Below are 17,169 nucleotides of genomic sequence, written 5' to 3'. Positions count from 1 at the left end.
AAGAGATATGTACGACATTAAGTGAATTTGATTACCTCGCATCAATCATTTCCCCAAAATCATCAGCATCGTCGTCTGTTTGACCAGGTACAGCCACCTTCAGACTCCTCAAACCTTGATCATCTTCGATCCAGCCTCCCCGCTTCTCCACGTCTTCCGAGTACTCGACGCTGACCCGAAGGTTAAGGCTAGCACTCAGCGCCTTTTGTACTCTTGTCTCTCTTCCTTGAGAGACAAGATCCCGGAAAACATGTACAAGAAATTCGCTGAGAATATCAACGCTCCAATCGTCAGGAACTGTAGCCAGGACCTCATTAACATCAAACCAGCGTGAGAATTTAGCCAGCAAATCACTGGTCCTCTCAATTCGGTCGGATACATCTTCAATCTGAAGAAATTCCGACAACAGATGCTTGAATAACAAGGCCGGCTCTGTATATGCAACATCATCGGAAGGTGGCGGTAGAGAAATCGTAGCTGCAGGTTGAGAGCTTGATATTCCGCCAAAAATACAGTATCGAATTGCGGAATCGTAATCCCCGAGTCCATGAGTCAAAAGACGCAATGCTTCTTTGTGTCGCCCTTGACGGCCATCTAGAATAATACTTTCAGACACCAACTCATTCTGAAAAGGCTCGATACGGGCAAGTACGGCCGAAACAGAGTAGGACAGATTGCTGGCCCCAGTACTAGACGTAAAAACCGTGTTGGGTCCGCCCAATAACTGTAAGAGTCTCAAACGTGACTGCCACCAGCTCTCTTGTGGTGCATTTTCGTTGATGAAAGTAAGATACGTAGGCTTAGGCGGTCGTAGGGCACGGTATGTAGAATATGACTCCCTGAGAGATATGCGTGCTTCAGAAGATGCCTGGAGGACATTGATGACCGTGTCGAGATAGTATGCAATGAGATCATCTGCATATTGAGTATGCTAGGTATGACTGTCAGCACACCGCTAGTAGATCAGTGGCAAAGAGGACTCACGTTCTTGGAAAAAACAAGATGCTCCAAAAAATCCTGAACGGCATCTGGCGCTCGCTTCTTCAACAGTTGTACCACCTTGTCAGGTTCCAATTTGACCTTTGCACTATCATCCGAAAACACTTGGATACCCAAGCTAGGGTTCCGCGATGCCAGCCATGATCCATATTCCTCAACCAGTTGCGGATCGCGTATTTTGGGAAGATATTTTCGGACATGCACTTCCACTACGGCAATCGTAATATCTGTGTCATCCTCTTTCTCCCCATTGGCAATTCTTTGCCAGGTTCGGAGTACCTTTCCGTATATTTTGCGTTTTTGATAGAGTCGGCTGAGAATAAAAAGTCGATGGTACCGCTCTAATAGTGAGACCGCGCGATCAAAATTTCCCTTCCAGTCATCTACCAGTCCGTTCAACTCGTTGCGGGTGGCTCTTGTCACTGGCTGGGACGCTCTCCTGAGTCGCGCTTCTTGCTCCAAGATTAAGTGCAGTAGAGCTGCGTCAACACTATCAAATACGTTTGATTCGTCCGTCACACTCCCGTAACCTCTTTTTCTCTGCCAAGCACTCAGATAACGTTTCACCATATTTAGCAACGCTTCATCAGGAATGTCAGGCATAGCTTTTGACTCGGCCAAATGGTCTAGGTAGAATTCCGCTTCGCGAGCCAGGCCTCGGTGAACCCAGATTCCTTTCTTTGATTGAAGGACCTCCTCCGCTAGAAAGGGGACCATAAATAGAATAAGGCGAGGGTCTAAGTTGCTTTCCACAAGGACTTCTTCAGTGACACGTATTGTACTCTCGCTTCTATTGTTGGGGTCCATTGCAAGTAGGTCTGCGAAAAGGATCAAGCCAGCTTTCTGTTTGATATATTCCAGACCATAGAATTCGGCTTCAGTCGTAGGATCAGTAGATTTGATGGAGTTCAGTAGATCAATAACCGCATCTCTATCAACTGATTTGAACTGACCTTCCTCCCATGTCTGCGCACTCTGAAGAAGCCCGTCCAGTTGTAAAGGTAACGGATTCTTGGTGACTCTCCAAATCCGATTTCCAGACCACAAAACCAAATGAGTTTGAATATATCCAAGACGATGGGCAAAGGCAGACTCCTCTTTCGTCCTTTCCAGTTCCAACGTTTGTGTAGACCCCGCCTTTTTGCCAGATTCGGAATCTGTCAGCTCCTGAGACTCGAACAGTTCTTTCTCTTTGCGTACCTGTTCAATGGTTGCATTGGTCCGTGGGTCAGTCTCCTCAGGGGCATCTTCTCCAGTATGCGGCGTTTTCAACCTGACCAATCGAAGAGTCTCTCCAAGCTCATAGAAATCAAGCTTGCTTGAACTGGTTGTATGTTTAATACCAACGTGGGCAATCTCGAATCCGTCTACAGCCGGTATTTGCACCAGGGTTTTCTGACGTCCATACTCTCCTGGTTCAACATCCCATCGCTGTATTTCAAGGTACTTGTTGACGCTGTCTTCCTCTTTCAAGTTAATGATAGCGAGAACGTATCCTTCGGAGGAACCTGGATTTCCAGAGCTGTGATGGGATTCGGATGGAGCATCGACAATAACGGCTTCTGGGTACCGTTGAAACTCAATTGTGCCCCTAACAACATCGCCGTCTGTATTGACAAACATGCCAACTCCAGGCTCACTTTCCTGGGTGCCAGTAACCAGAAGGAACTCTGACGGCGTTGGGGAGACTATATGCGGTTTTAGGCTAGCAATGCCTAGCTTGGGAGCTGGCGGCAGCGGCTTCTGCTTGTCTTCTGCAGTTTCTTTTGGAGGTGTGGGTAAGTCCTTCGATGTATCAATGTCACGCCGATCTCTTGAAACAGACCTCCGAGGCGTATCATTGTCCGACGGACCAGGAGTCGAATTGTTGGAACGATCGTTTAGACTGGGATGTAAGCTATCATTATTGGCACCCAGTCCTCCTGCGAACGTATTCAAACTGGTACTTCTACTATGTTCGCTTCTCTTGTCAGCCTTTGAATTGGCGTGACTTGTGGAAGAAGAGCGTTTGAGGTTTGATGTCGATTGTGGTATATCCTCGACATGACCAGACTCGAAAACTTCACTCGTCGAAGAGATAGGGAAAAGGGGAATTTTTTGCTGATGTTCAACTTCCAACAATGAATATGCAGTTCCATCGGCAACACAAGCGATCGTGTCTCGCCGTGCACCTACCAGACACCCTGGGAATTCAATATACCTAAGCCTATGCGCTACGTCTCCGATTCGAACAAGCATTAAACGATCGGAGAGTGCGATCATGATGACCGGTTTGTTGGCCGCATTATCCGTCTCATTTTGATTCAAGTCCACACCCCCGATCCATTGACTGCTCACTTTGGTGTTTTCAAAGGCGGGACTCAGTTCAGGCAACGAGTAAAAGGTGACAACACCGTTGCACAAAACACAAGCCTTGGAAACGGTGGGAAGTAGTAAAATCTGCTGGATTCCATTTTTCTTCTTCGCTTTTCCGGTTATCTGCAATCGCGATGCTAGGATGAACGTGGGCTCGTTGGTTTCGTCAGTGGGTTCTGGCGGTATGGACACAAAGTGAAGGATCTCAGCCGCGGAGGTGCCTATATACAGGTTGTCGTCTTCGAACATCAATGTTAGCTCTTCTCGTAAAAAACTGAGGACGTCATACTCACTCCAGAATTCTACACATGTAATATGAACGTCCGCTTCGACGCTCTCCGGCTCTATCGGGACATTGTCGAGCAATTGACGTAGAACATAGGGTGCTGCCTGGGAAGCGGATAACTTCCTCCGTTTGCGAGACCCTGCGGATCCATCCATCAAGCTGGCTCCTAGATCTGTAGTATCTGAGTCCTCAGTATGCCTTGTGGGCCATCAGATGGGATGCGACACAAGGAGCGTGTCTGATGCGAGATGTCATTGAGGGGATAGCTCTTGATTGGGAAAGAAGCTACCGGGCTTATCGCGGCTTAGTCATGCGGCGATTGCTTGCGCAACGTGTTTCAACACCCCAACATCGTAGCACATGCTATTTTCATATGAGTAACGAGCTTTCTAGCATTTCCCTCTTTTGATATGCTCTAGCCTTGTCATTTCGGGGCTAAATATATTCATTGTTCGGCAATTTCGTGCATATCACCCGTTCCTCCAAGATCTAAGCCAAGCAGTCCCGACCCGCAACGCGCAATCACATCCTCCGCATCAACCGATAAACTCGACCTTACGCTAATTTGTTCCAATCTCCCTAACAGGGTGCGGCATACATAGCTATTGAATAGCGGAATGCCATAGCGTGAAGGGCATTGGTCTTATCAAAGATGGACGCCTTTGCGGTCAGCGAGAACATTCTTGCGGAACAGGAGAAGCCAGATGTCAACGGCAGCCAAAATACAGAGGAAACAAACAAATTCCAACGTGCCATATCCTCATGGCGAGGTATGATTATGCGGAAGAGTCAATTACACTGGCTGTACTAACGCATCAAATTATCCAGGCATCGACTTAACTAATACTATACCGAAACTTGACGCTACTGCTTCCGAAATCGTCGCAAATCAACGAGATGCTCTCGTACAAAGGAAGGACCTTGCTCAGAAAACGAAGGATTTTAGAAAACTCGATGATGCCTCGAAATTGACCGAATACAAGGGGCTTTTGAAAGGTAGGACCTCGACAACCTTGCTCAAACAAAAACCACTAACATTATACAGCGTACCAAACGTTCATTGATCTTTTGACCACCCATGGCAAAACATCCTCGTCAGCTTTCTTACAACTATACTCCCCGCTTTCCGAAGCTCCCGATCCATATCCCCTCCTCGAAGCATCCGTTGACTCGTTAGTGGCATCTGAAGACACCGTCCCGAAACTCACCGCGGAGAAGGAACATTTACAAAAGTCGGTGGCTCAATTAACAAGTCAGCTCGAGACTACCGAGAAACGCCTGGAAGAAGAAAGTGAAGCTCGAAAGAGATTGGAAGACTCCCAGGAATCAAGGATCAAAGAAATAGAATCGTCCTGGGAAGCAGTACTATCCGAGAAGAGTAATAATTGGGAGGCMAAAGAGAAAACTCTGGAGGAAAAGATTGAGAACCAAGATCGGTTGGTTAAAGAGCTCAAGGCTTCCCTTGAGGTGTCGCAGCGACTCGACAGAGATGAGGATGTTGACTCTGCTCGCAATACCGCTACGGCAGCCGAGCTGGAGATTGTCGTCTCGGATCTTGAAAAGACTAGTCTTCGGTTGGCCGAGGTTGAGGCACGTAACGAACAAATGCGGCTTGAATTAGCTCAGGCTGCATCTCACTCGCAAGCCGAACAAAGGCCGATTGAGGATGATCCGTCATATCTTCGATTGCAGTCCGAAAATTCGGCTTTGATCAGGAAACTGGATGCGGCAAGATTTGACCGTGATACCGAAAGGCACGATTGGGAAAGCAAGGTCCGTCAGTATGAGCGAACGAATTCGAAACTCAACGCAGAGAAGGATGAATTCCGTTCAAAGCTCGACAAATATGCAGACTACGAGGATATTAAAAGAGAGCTCGAGGTTATCAAGGTAAGATACGTACAACCTATTTCAAGATAAAGTGACTAACATCTCTAGTCTATTGAATTTTCTACTGGTGATGATGACGATGCTGGTACTCTTCAAGAAGAACTCACTAGCACGAACGGCACTTCCAAATCCAAGGAAAATTCGTTGGAACAGTTACTGATGGCTCGCAACAAGAAACTCAGCAACGAGCTTACAGTACTTCGGGTCTCCCATCGTGATCTTCAAAGTCAGATCGAGACGCTACAAGAGGATTCATCCACAACAAAAGCCGAGCTGGAAAAGTCTCAGCAGCTATGTGCAACACTTGAAAATGACCTCTTGCGCATGCAGAAGAGCACAAATGCTCTACCTTCGGCTGCAATGTCCGTTGCAGGTACTTATACATCCCGCTTCCCTTCATCTCGAAGGGGCGGCGGCACATCTCCCACATCGTCGATCATATCTGGCTTTGATCAAGTCGCTGCTTCTGCAAATACAATGGATGCAATCCGTGCCGGTGAAGCTGTGGGCGGTGGTTCTGGTATCCTACCAATGATTCAGGCCCAACGAGATAGATTCAAGCAAAAGAACGCTCAATTGGAGGAAGAACTCTCCAAAACATACGCAACTGTCAAATCACTTCGATCAGAAGTTGCATCTCTTCAGAAAGATAATCTGAATTTGTACGAAAAGACTCGATATGTTTCAACCTACAGCCGTAACCAAGGTGGTAGCGCATCCACATCAGCATCTTCCTATGCCAACCGACCCAGTGCAACATCAGTATACGCATCCGACGAAACCCCCTCAGGCGTCTCACTCGACAAATACCAATCCGCTTACGAGGCGCAAATCTCTCCCTTTGCAGCATTCAGAGGCCGCGAGGCAACGAGGGCATATAAACGTATGTCTCTCCCCGAACGATTAGTCTTCTCCATCACTCGCGTGGTGTTGGCAAACCGAATGAGTCGGAATATCTTCGCGGCATACTGTTTTGCTTTGCACGTGTTGCTCTTTGTGATGTTGTACTCTATGAGCGCTGTTGAGATCGAGAAGCATCACATCGACAACCTTGCTAATGGCGCTGCGGCCGCTGCTGCTGCTGCCGCTGGTGGCGGTGGCGGCGGCGTTGGTGGTAGTGCTGCTGGAAAATTACATGGAGATGATTGGCAGCAAGAGGGTTTCAGCAATTGATACGACTAGTCGAACCCCATGTCCATGCATGTTCATTGTGTATATATATTTATAATGCTTCCTATCTCTCATTTGGAGTTCCTGCGAGGCGTTTTGAGTAGCATCTCGACATCTGAGTTCTTGTTTACATCCTGGTATATTATTCTATCTAGCTACCCTGGTCAATTGTTGATAACGCATTTCTTGAACAGAAGTACACTTAGTTTCTACGTACTACTGAATGATTCTAACTCTAGTCGAGAGGTAGAAACACAGCACGCTGGAATAAATAACTTATAGAAAGAAAAAAGACAGTTGATTTACTGTACAGATATAATGACAAAAGAAATTGGAAAACAGGCGATATAAAAGAGKTAAAAAGTTATGCGCTATAACACTACTACTGTCACAGAGCCCACAATCGTCTATTGGTCATGGTAAAAGATGAGGGTTAAATCGCAAGCTCTAGATGATAGAGGGCTTTTCTTGTGTTTTTATCAAAAATTTGATTTTTTGGTTGTTTAAGCCAAGTTACGGCTCATATCGTTGGTGATGCGCTGGTAGTCGAGAAGACCCTCGATAGATCCGTAAGCACTGATGGCGAGTTCCTTGTCCCAGAGCTTGGCGTTGGCGAAGTCCATGACGTCCTTGGCGGTGATGCGGCCGATGGTGGCCTCAATGTCCTCAGCGCTCAAGCGGCGGCCAGTGGTGATGATTTGGCGGCCAATGTCTTCGGCGACGGCAGTGGTGCCATCGAGAGACAAGAGAATGGAAGCCTTCAATTGAGCCTTGGCGCGCTCGACCTCGGCCTCGGTAACGTTAACTGAGAGACGGGACCATTCGCGGAGAGTGAAGTGGACGAGGTCATCGAGGTTGGTAAGGTTCTCGCTGACGAGGTAGATACCCCAGAGACTGCATCGTCGAAGTTAGCACACATGAAAGAAAAGCATGAAAGAAAAGTATGAAAAATATCACTCACCCAGTGTCACTGTAGCTGGTGGAGAAGCTCATGAAGCTGTTGGCAAGGTTGTGGTGAGAGACAACGTTGCTGAGCTTGCTGCCGAGGAAAGAAGCATTGCCCATGGTGCGGTCCCAGTTTCCCTACGATAGTTAGTAAATATGCATGAATCAGCAGAAACGAAAACATACAATAATAGCCTGGGCAAGGAGAGCGGTAAAGTAGTGGTCATCGTTCCAGCTAACACCCTCAACGGCAAGAGCAATGTGAGCAGTAGGGATGGTGTCGTCACGGAGACGGACCTCGGAACCAATGAACTCGGGCTTGCGCTTCTGCTCAGCGGCAATGGCAGCAGCGGCAGAAGAAGGGGGAGCAGATGGAAGACCACCAAAGTGCTGCTCAGCAAGTTTGACAAGGGCATCGTGCTCGATACCGCCGGCACCGACAAGGACGGTCTTCTCGGCCAAGTAGTTGGTCTTGATGTAGTTGACAAGGTCGTCACGCTGGATGCTCTGGATGTTTTCCTTGGGTCCGAGAATGGTGCGGCCAAGAGACTGGCCCTGGAAGGCAGTGGCGTGGAGATGGTCGAAAACAACCTCCTCGCTGTATTGAGTCAGTATCGTTCGAGCATGAAGGGTGCCGAGTGACATACCTAATCTTCTCGACTTCCTCGGCTTCCCGGAGAATGACATCACGCTCGCGCTCGATGGCAGAGGTCTCGAGCTTCGAGTTCTGGAGAATATCGGCAAGGATATCGACAGCCTTGGGGACATCGGCGTTGAAGGACTTGGCATAGTAGACAGTGTTTTCCCTCTGCGCGGCAATTAGCATAATTCGGCAACGGCAGCATCGGATGTTCGTACCGATGTGTAGGCGTTCAAGTGGCCACCCATGTTCTCAATTTCAAGCTCAAGCTGTCCCTGGGTCCTCTTGTTGGTGCCTTTGAAGGCCAAATGCTCAAGGAAGTGAGCAGTTCCATTGGTTTTGTCGGTTTCGGCACGAGATCCGGCATCGACGTAGACACCGACGGTGCTGGTGGCAGCGTAGGGGTTGTGTTCGGTAGCGATGGTAAGGCCGTTCGACAACTATGCAGCGCGGCGGTCAGTTAAAATTTGATATCCAATGGCAAGAGACGATTGACGACACATACAGTGGTCGACTGTGTCCGTGATGGCAGACCAACTGGCGTAGCAAAGCCGCGCTTCACGGGCTGGACAGCCTTCAAGGCAGCGCGGGAGCGCAAAGCCTGGTTGAACTGCTGAGCAAGCCGCCGGGAAGCCATAAGTGCGAGTTGGCTGATATGTAGATGGGGGGAGAGAGACAATTGGAGTGGGAAGGACGACAGGCGAGGATGGTCGTTGAGGTTTGGAGGTCGACTTGGAATGAAATCGGGAAGTCAAATTGTTCGCCAGCTCGGCCGACCAATCACATGACCCGTTTTGCAAACCGCTCCGGGCCTTCCCTACGCTTAGTCTTCCTAGCTCGTTGTCAGTATTCCTATTGACAATTAATCAACTTCAGTTTTAATTATTGCCTCTTCTAATTATTTTCACAATTGTGGCCAACAGCCTATTTATATACTACTACTCTAGGCTAAAGAACTCGCAAACCTTTTGATATTCTCAACCATCGAGATATCATCCGCAAAGCCCAACGCCCTAGCACGCGCACTGTCAAACAACGGCGACCAACTCTGCACAATCCTGTCCACGTCCGCGTCATACTTTTCTTCAACCAAAGCCCTCTTTTCGGGCCCACCAATCTGCTCCAACGCATCCAGCATTTCTTGTACGGTCACCAACAGACCAGGCAAATTGACCGAACGCGAGTCTCCAAACGCCTCGCCGGGGACATCCCGGGCATGCAATATATTCTTGACAATAGTATACGGCGAACAGATCCAAACAGGCGTATCCTTTGCGACAGGCAAGATAGCCTTCTTGCCATGGAACGGCTCACGAATAATGTCACTCACAAAACTGCTCGCAGCCTGCGTGGGTTTTCCAGCCCGCACAGTCACGGTGGGTAACCGTACAGCCCTCCCATCCAAAAACCCGCGACGCGAATAATCATTCAATAGAATCTCAATCATGAGTTTCTGTGATCCGTACGATGACAGCGGCACGGGCGGCAAGTTGGTTTCGTTAATAACAAATCCAGCTTTTGTAGGACCGTAGACAGCTAGCGAAGATGTGAAAATCACTTTTACGCCGGGCATGGTGTCCTTGAGACGATCGAGGATGTATCGATTTGAGTCGAAGTTGACTTGTATGCCTAGATCAAAATTGGCTTCGGAGCCGCTGGACATAATCCCATGGAGCAAAAAGACGGATTCGTAGGGAGTGGATGGGTTGATTAGTTCGTCAACGACCTTGGGGGAGGTCAGATCTGCGGCTACGGTCTTGAGTCGCGAGGCATGCTCGGATGCTGATGCCGGTACTGGGGGTTCTTGGACGTCGGCGATGATGACTGTGGTATCGGGGGAGGAGGTGCGTAATAGTTCTGCTGCGAGTTCTTGACCAACGTAGCCGCCAGCACCGGTGATGAGTATAGAAGGCATGTTGATTGCTTGCAATTGTAGACTGAATTTCAATTCGGACGGTAACAGGAAAGTAGCAAGAACAAGTCTGATCTTCCTCGACTTGATTTATAGAGTGCGCACAGTCAAATGATGCATTCAACATCCGTGGGGGTTCTCTACTCATTATATACTCTCCATCAATACTTCGCGGGGTCTATGCATCGCCCGATTTCCGAGGCATAGCAACAATACGAACCGCGAAGTAAGTACATACACGATCAATACAACGAGGTGTCGTGCTCGTCTTGTATGTGAATTACATGATACGTAGTGAATCATGGTTTGTGAGTGGTGGAGAATATGCCGGAATATGTACTCTTTGTATGTTTGTCACGGAGCAAAGACCGACCTTTTGTAGATGCTCGGAGAAAGACCGAGTCGGTGAGGTGGACTGATGACCACGTATTTTAACAAATGATCAAGATAATTGAGTAAGTCTGGGATTGATTGAAGAGCTTTGTTTGTTTTTCTCTTTCATTCGAGTCCGTGTATGTGGCGGAGAGAATATACGAGGGAAGATACCACATAGATAGACGATTGAATATTTGAGGCGTCTTTTTTTGGAAATGAATTCTCAACCAAGATATTTATATACATGCTAATTGAAATATAAACAGAAAATGGAAGTACACATGCCGTGTTAGACATCTAATGCCCATTAACCCCATTAACAGCCTGCTCCTCCAACCCATTAAAAATCTCATCAAAGTTCTCCAACGTTTCCTTGGTCGTATCAAACCCATAAATCAGCTTCTGCACATCTGCATCAGCCCACTTATCCGGCACCTTGCCATTTCCTTGCTTGAGTGCTGCAAATTGCTTGTCTCTTTCCTCCTTTGCTGCGCCATCACCCAAATGCAACGTTCGGCCGGATGCAGCGGCCATTTCTACGAGGGCATAGGCACGATCTTTGCGAATCCTTTCGTAGACGCGAAGAGCTTTGTTGATGGTGGAGGGTTGCGTGTCCGGGAGACGGGATAGGGATGCGGCGAGGGCGGCGGCGTCTTCGATGGCTTGGGCAGCTCCCTGGGCAAGATGCGGGAGAGTAGGGTGGCAAGCATCACCTACAAGAGCAACGGTTTTGTGTACCCAGGTGGGTAAAGGGGCGTGAACACGGAGTTTCCATTCACACACTTCCCCCTCGGGCACATGGTTGAGTATACGCTGAATCATGGGGCAGAAATCCTCAAAGACGCCCAACATTGCTGACTTGGATCCGCGGGTTGTGTATGTTGCTGATGGGGCTGCGGCAAAGTTTGTGTCTGGCTGCGTCGTGGATAGATTGTAGATGTTTTTGTTGTCGACTGAGTAAGCAATGATGTGCCTCTTTGCGCCAATCCAGCGAACGACGGTGTCGCTATCGAGTAGCGCCAGAAGCTCCGGGTCATCCTTGATCTGGTCACGATGAATCATGATTCTGTACGCGGCCTGTTTGGTGTCGATGATCTGTGCATCGACGTTTAATAATTTGAGCATCTCCACGCGGATGTTACTCTTGATTCCATCTGCGGCCAACAGGACGTCAGCCTCAACCTTGTACGGTTCAGAAGAGCCATCGCGGGGTTCGGCCAGAACGACAGGGTTGGGGCCGAAGGATTCGATGGATTTGATGCTGGTGTTGAAGTGGAAAGTGATGGCGCTCTCCTTCAGACAACCCTGATACATGGAGTTGGCAAGCGAAAACCGGTGACCGACCATGTGAGGGTATCCGTAGGTTTTTTCGATGTATCCCAGCTCTACGTGGCCGAGTTCCTCGTTTGTGGATCCTTCTATTTGACGTTAGTGCTTCTGCTTCTTCTTCTCCGTCTTCAACAGGAGGTTAGGGACTCACGTCTGATGCTGGTGGCCTGGATATTGGTCGCTTCCTTGGCAATAGGTTCCCATACACCGAGTCTGTCCAGAATCCGAGCCATGTTGGGAGCAAGCTGGATACCGGCGCCGACGAAGCCCAGATCAGCGGCATATTCGTAGACGTCGATTTTCTTGAAGCCTTCCTTGGCGAGGGCGAGTGCAGATGCCAGGCCGCCCATGCCTGATCATTCGTTAGTTTAGATCAGCGTTCACTTATATCAAGATAGGTAGACAAACCAGCACCGACAATGACTATTCTTAAATCCTTGATTGACTCTGCCATTTTGTCTGTCGCTTCTTCGATAACGAAGATAAAAGTACGTGATCTATCTCGGGTCGTCCACAAACTTAATGACTAGCCTCCAATATCGACAACAGAAAGATAATAATTAAACAAAAGCGGAAAACACCTAAGAAAATAGATGACAATAAGATGCTAGGATAAATCCGGGGTTCAGTACTTAATATACTCCTCCCTGCAAGCCGGGGTCCGGATAAGCATTCACCAACTCAAGGCTTATGTAACAACCACACTTTTGCCTAGGCAGACAAGCCCACAAGCAAATAATTCTGGCTTAGCTGGCTAGAGAAAGCTAGTTTGCGCGCGTGGTTTGCGGCCAATGAGATTCTACTAGAATCGCTGAGCGAGGGAGATCTAAGAGAAACAGAGAGAGTAGGTTGATAAACTCTTTCCCGGCTTGGGCCCAGTTTTTTGCTTCCTCCCCGCATTTTGACCTATGTGCTCCTACTACTCGGTAGACAAAGGAAGGATGAAGGGATTTGCCGGGTTAAAATATTTTCCGCTTTGCTGCTTGAAGCAATAAACTGATTCTAGTGATATGGGGGGATACGTAAGTATATGTCAGTGATTATAGGGAGCTTGAGCACGTTCTCGGGTTGATGCTAGATTGCGCGGATTGCCGACAGCGACGTAGATACTCGGAGTAAGGGAGGCTGGCATCCGATTGGTGATGCCGAGATGCTCTACAAAGATCGGATCATCGGAGACTGATACACTTCGTTGCAAGTAAAGATGGACGTTGAAATGAGTACCCTAGTAACCATGTACATATCTATCCAAGTGCACAGTTTTGAGAACCAACTTAGATTCAAAGCGTAGTAGCATCCATTCAATACCAAGAGAAAGATGAAAGGCAACAAGAAAAAAAATCGTAGAATACACTCAACGCCGAGGGAAATGTCACTGAGAAACCAACAAGATCGAGAGAAAGATTTGCGTCATTTTTTTTTAGTCTGCGACTCACATCGAACGCATGTATTGACCTGCCACGATACAGTGGTCACGCTCGAAAGGTTCTATAAATGAGGTTAGTAAATGAGCTGCTTAGAGCAGAGTTCTGATATTTGATGATGGCTTACCAAGTGTGAGTTCTATCGAATGAAGTTAGCATGAGTTTATCCATCTTAAGGCGGCTCATAAGGATACTTACGTTCTTTGGGCTTGATCTTCTCGGCTCTGAGACGCTCGACTTCGTGAGCAAAGACAACCTCCGGCTTGGCCGTGCTGTCGATACAGCTGGCCTTGATACTGATCAACACACCACCCTCGTTCTTGAGGAACATGTGTGCATTGAGACCGACGATACGGGCCTGATCGGGTTGGGCAACGTCGGCGAAGATGACGTCGACCATGGGGACGAGGAGTCTGTATTTCATAGGGTGCTTTGAGGTGTTAGTATAGATCATGCAGCAACCACAGAAATCAACTTACGCGAGCATCCTCGACGATGGGGATGACGTTTGTGCGTTTTCTGTCAAGGGTTAATGCCTGTTATTCCAGAAAGTAAGGAAAATCATACGTTGCCATGCCGATCAAGTCACGACCAGAGCGGTGGGAGAATTCAACAGCGTAAACGGTTCCGGTAGGGCCGACAATGTCTGCAACGTGAGAGACACTGGTACCAGAGGCTGCAACCTGTCAGTACCTAACAACAAACGCGGGAAACGATAAACCATACCAGCACCCAAGTACAAAACCTTTGAGCCAGGCTTAATGAAGATCTTATCCAAACCACCGAGAACACCAGCAGCAAGCTTAGAACTGTAATCGACTGTCAGTACCAGTTAATCTCGTGAAGAAAAAGCTAGACCAACCGGAAAGGATTCCAAACACGGTATTCGGTCTTGGCAGCAGGAGCGTCACCCTCAGCAGGGGCCTCGACAGCAATTCGCTTCTCGCCATACACCGAATCTCCAGGAGTTAAATTCTTGGTGACCAGCATGTCTTCCTTGCCACGAGCGACGAAGATACCGGCGTGACGATGGGGTTCGATAATGGCTTTCTGACCGCCCCTGGCACCTCCACGGGGAGGACCACCACGGCCACCACGACCTCCTTTACCAACGTTAGTATTTTGTGGATATTTCGATTGTGTCTGGTTATTGCCAACCTCTAGGAGCACCACGTCCACCGCGAGGACCGCCTCGGCCTCTGGGGGCACCGCCTATACAAACGTTGATTAGACGAGGCCTTCTCAAAGCTCAGATTTGAAAAGATTATCGCATACCACGACCACCACCACGACCACCACGATCACCACCTCCAAAACCACCACGGCTTCCTCCAAAGCCACCGCGTCCACCTCGAGGGGGACCTCCTCGTCCACGGGGTGCGAATGCCATCTCGACGATTAAGGAATCTGCTGAAACTGATGATAGAAAAAGAAATCGACTGCGCAACGATCACAGCCCACAGACACCGAATAAATTCGTGAAAAAAATGTAATTGGCGCCTGGACCAATTTTTTTATGGCGAAAATGAGTATTGAGCTGCGCGCCGAACGTTACTGACGAGCAGTTGGGAGATGTTATCGACGAGAGCGATTTGACGGTCGAAGCTTTTTTTTTTCTTTCTCGAATTGCGGACCTTGAGAACGCTATCCCTGTTTTGGAGTAGCGTGTCTTGTCTTCCAAATTTGTGGATGCTTATCGGCACGTGACTTTATCGGTATGGCGAGGTCACGGGATCTTATCGTGCCCTACATCTACAATTAGTCCAACCAATAACAGCTCTGAAGCTTGTGTTTCAAAGATCTACTTTTACTGTTTCATCTTGATAACACTGTCATATTCATGATATCTACCAAATAATATTAAGAACGCCTAGGAAAGGTATAGCAATTTCACACCCGGTGCCCAACTCATCACCTCGATCACCGTAAACATGAGGAAACATAGTCAAATCAATTTAAGCATAAATGTAGTATTGTCCCGAGTACTGAACCTGGAAAGCAGCCGGTTGGCCCGCACAAGTGGTCGGCGCAGCACCTCCAGCGGTGTTGACTCGGTACACAGCAGTGAACCCATCCGTCGTTCCAGTAACGGTGGAAAGATACAACCAGGGTACGGCACCATAACCGACATTGAACTGACCTAGCACAGAACCAGAAGGAGCGGCAGTCGAGTTTTGCTTGGCTGTAAGCGCGAGGCCGAGCTGTTTCTCGGGTGTGGTGTTGAGATTGAAGGCTGGTTCGGTGGCAGTCTCGAAGTAGTGGTGGCCTAGCAAGTACAGGTTTGCGGGTGCCAGGGGAGTTTGAACGTTGGCCGAGGGGAGAGAGTAGTTGAGGACAATGTCGGTGATGAGGTCGAGTAGGTCGGGGTAGTTGGCAGCGACGCAGGAGGCGTCGTAGAGGTTTGCAACGGCGCCGATTTGGGCGGGGACGGTATCTGCGGTGGAGTCGGCGCAGGTGTAGTTCTAGTAAGTTAGTATGAAGGTCGGTATAGAATCCAAGATAGTTAGCATGCATACCTGAGTACCACGACCAATAGCGACATATTTTAGCGAACCCGTAGGAGCAGGCAGTTTTGACGAAGGCAAAGACACCTTGGACATATCGCAGGTAGGCGCAGCTCCATTGGCGTATTGCGCAATGTGGGTGCTGACCTTGGTGTAGAACTCTTCCAGGCTCGAGTCGAAGTTGTAGACCTCATTGAAGACGCTGCTGGTAGGAGCAGCCACGGCAACTGTGGCCAAGGATGCAAAGATGAGTCCGCTGAAATGCATTTTGATAGTAGTGACTCCAAGGATGCTTTGTTGACGAGATTGAGAATGAGGCCGAGGCTGAGGTTCAGGCTGAATATAAGAATGTCGAATAGAAGGTTTGGCGGATTCAGGATTATTCTTTGTCTTGGGTATTTTCAGTAGGGGAATATCCGCGGAAGATAGATGAAGTTGGAATAATAGACGAAAAGCACCAGGCTCTTTGTACTGAGTCGCGATAACAAAGGACGGAAAGAATAAAGAATAGAGTAGAAAATATGCAAGAACGTAAAATAAACGTAAGTACGAAGAATAGAAAGAAATTGATATTGAGGATTTTCGGGATGCAAGAAGACACAATCAACACAGTATTATCTGAAGAAAGAAGAGGAAGAGGAAATTCATCGACATGCCAGCCGAAGCGTTATATGTACTGGCTGTACCTACCTACTGCCTAGCTGCAGATACGAGCAAGAATAGAAACCGCTAAGATCTAGACTCATCAGCCTGTAAGCAAGCTGATTGGCGTACAAAAATAAACTCATGAGCTTCTGGGTCCTTGATTGGCTGTGGTCTATGCGCCGCAACCCTAGCTGAGCAACCAATAGAATCACCGAAAACAGGGTTTAGTGGGTTTCACACATGCCATGTGACACCGCTGATTGGCCCTGCCCACCCTTGGGCTTGACCGGGGTTGCGCGTAGCGAAACTGTTTTGTTTAGAGGGCGGTTACACTATTCATAGTATTCATAGTGTAGTGTTCCAAATATACTACTACTCCGTAGTATGCCTGTATGCTTTCGGTGTAAGTACTCCGTATGTACTGTGTATTCAGTACAGTTCTTCAGACTCGGTCTTTGTTCGGTCGTCACGCTTACTTCTTAGTGCTTACTCGCACATGGCTGCACATTCCTTCAGTGTTCCATCAATTCTCCGACACAGTACGAACTCACGGAGTACCCCAATATATACGAGGCTCTACAATAAACATAAAACAATCCTTCAACTGAAATCAGAATCCTCCTTCCCCATACTCCGTACGGAGAGTATGGAGAGTCTGATCTTGATTAAACTATGTCCCGTGCTTTTCGATAAGC

At 48.2% G+C, this 17,169-nt stretch overlaps 4 protein-coding genes across 4 annotated transcripts; 1 reads left to right on the top strand and 3 right to left on the bottom strand.

Annotated features, from left to right (window-relative positions):
• Positions 1-31: 31 nt before the first annotated feature.
• On the bottom strand, positions 32-3,795 carry BHQ10_002299 (uncharacterized protein; the record flags this gene model as incomplete). Its single annotated transcript, XM_040874429.1, has 2 exons — positions 32-931; positions 985-3,795. 2 exons carry the CDS (start codon positions 3,793-3,795, stop codon positions 32-34), a joined length of 3,711 nt encoding a protein of 1,236 aa, XP_040730804.1.
• A 497-nt stretch (positions 3,796-4,292) lies between these two features.
• Positions 4,293-6,703, top strand: BHQ10_002298 (uncharacterized protein; the record flags this gene model as incomplete). Its single annotated transcript, XM_040874428.1, has 4 exons — positions 4,293-4,410; positions 4,469-4,636; positions 4,686-5,530; positions 5,579-6,703. The coding sequence occupies 4 exons, from the start codon at positions 4,293-4,295 to the stop codon at positions 6,701-6,703; spliced, it is 2,256 nt and encodes a 751-aa protein (XP_040730803.1).
• Positions 6,704-7,203: 500 nt separating this feature from the next.
• On the bottom strand, positions 7,204-10,200 carry BHQ10_002297 (uncharacterized protein; the record flags this gene model as incomplete). The annotated part of the gene is made up of 8 exons (XM_040874427.1): positions 7,204-7,594; positions 7,662-7,783; positions 7,832-8,243; positions 8,293-8,453; positions 8,504-8,725; positions 8,791-9,016; positions 9,070-9,117; positions 9,251-10,200. The coding sequence occupies 8 exons, from the start codon at positions 10,198-10,200 to the stop codon at positions 7,204-7,206; spliced, it is 2,532 nt and encodes an 843-aa protein (XP_040730802.1).
• A 669-nt stretch (positions 10,201-10,869) lies between these two features.
• Positions 10,870-16,096, bottom strand: BHQ10_002296 (uncharacterized protein; the record flags this gene model as incomplete). Its single annotated transcript, XM_040874426.1, has 13 exons — positions 10,870-11,990; positions 12,053-12,253; positions 12,310-12,398; positions 13,338-13,389; positions 13,453-13,464; positions 13,524-13,755; positions 13,805-13,844; positions 13,893-14,001; positions 14,052-14,134; positions 14,188-14,537; positions 14,601-14,715; positions 15,312-15,787; positions 15,842-16,096. 13 exons carry the CDS (start codon positions 16,094-16,096, stop codon positions 10,870-10,872), a joined length of 3,135 nt encoding a protein of 1,044 aa, XP_040730801.1.
• Between the last annotated feature and the right edge of the window lie 1,073 nt (positions 16,097-17,169).

This window comes from Talaromyces amestolkiae (assembly GCF_001896365.1).
Source record: "Talaromyces amestolkiae strain CIB chromosome Unknown scaffold3.1, whole genome shotgun sequence".
NCBI lineage: Eukaryota > Fungi > Ascomycota > Eurotiomycetes > Eurotiales > Trichocomaceae > Talaromyces > Talaromyces amestolkiae.
The sequence above is the reverse complement of the archived record's forward strand: the minus strand, read 5'-3'. Positions and strand labels throughout refer to the sequence as shown.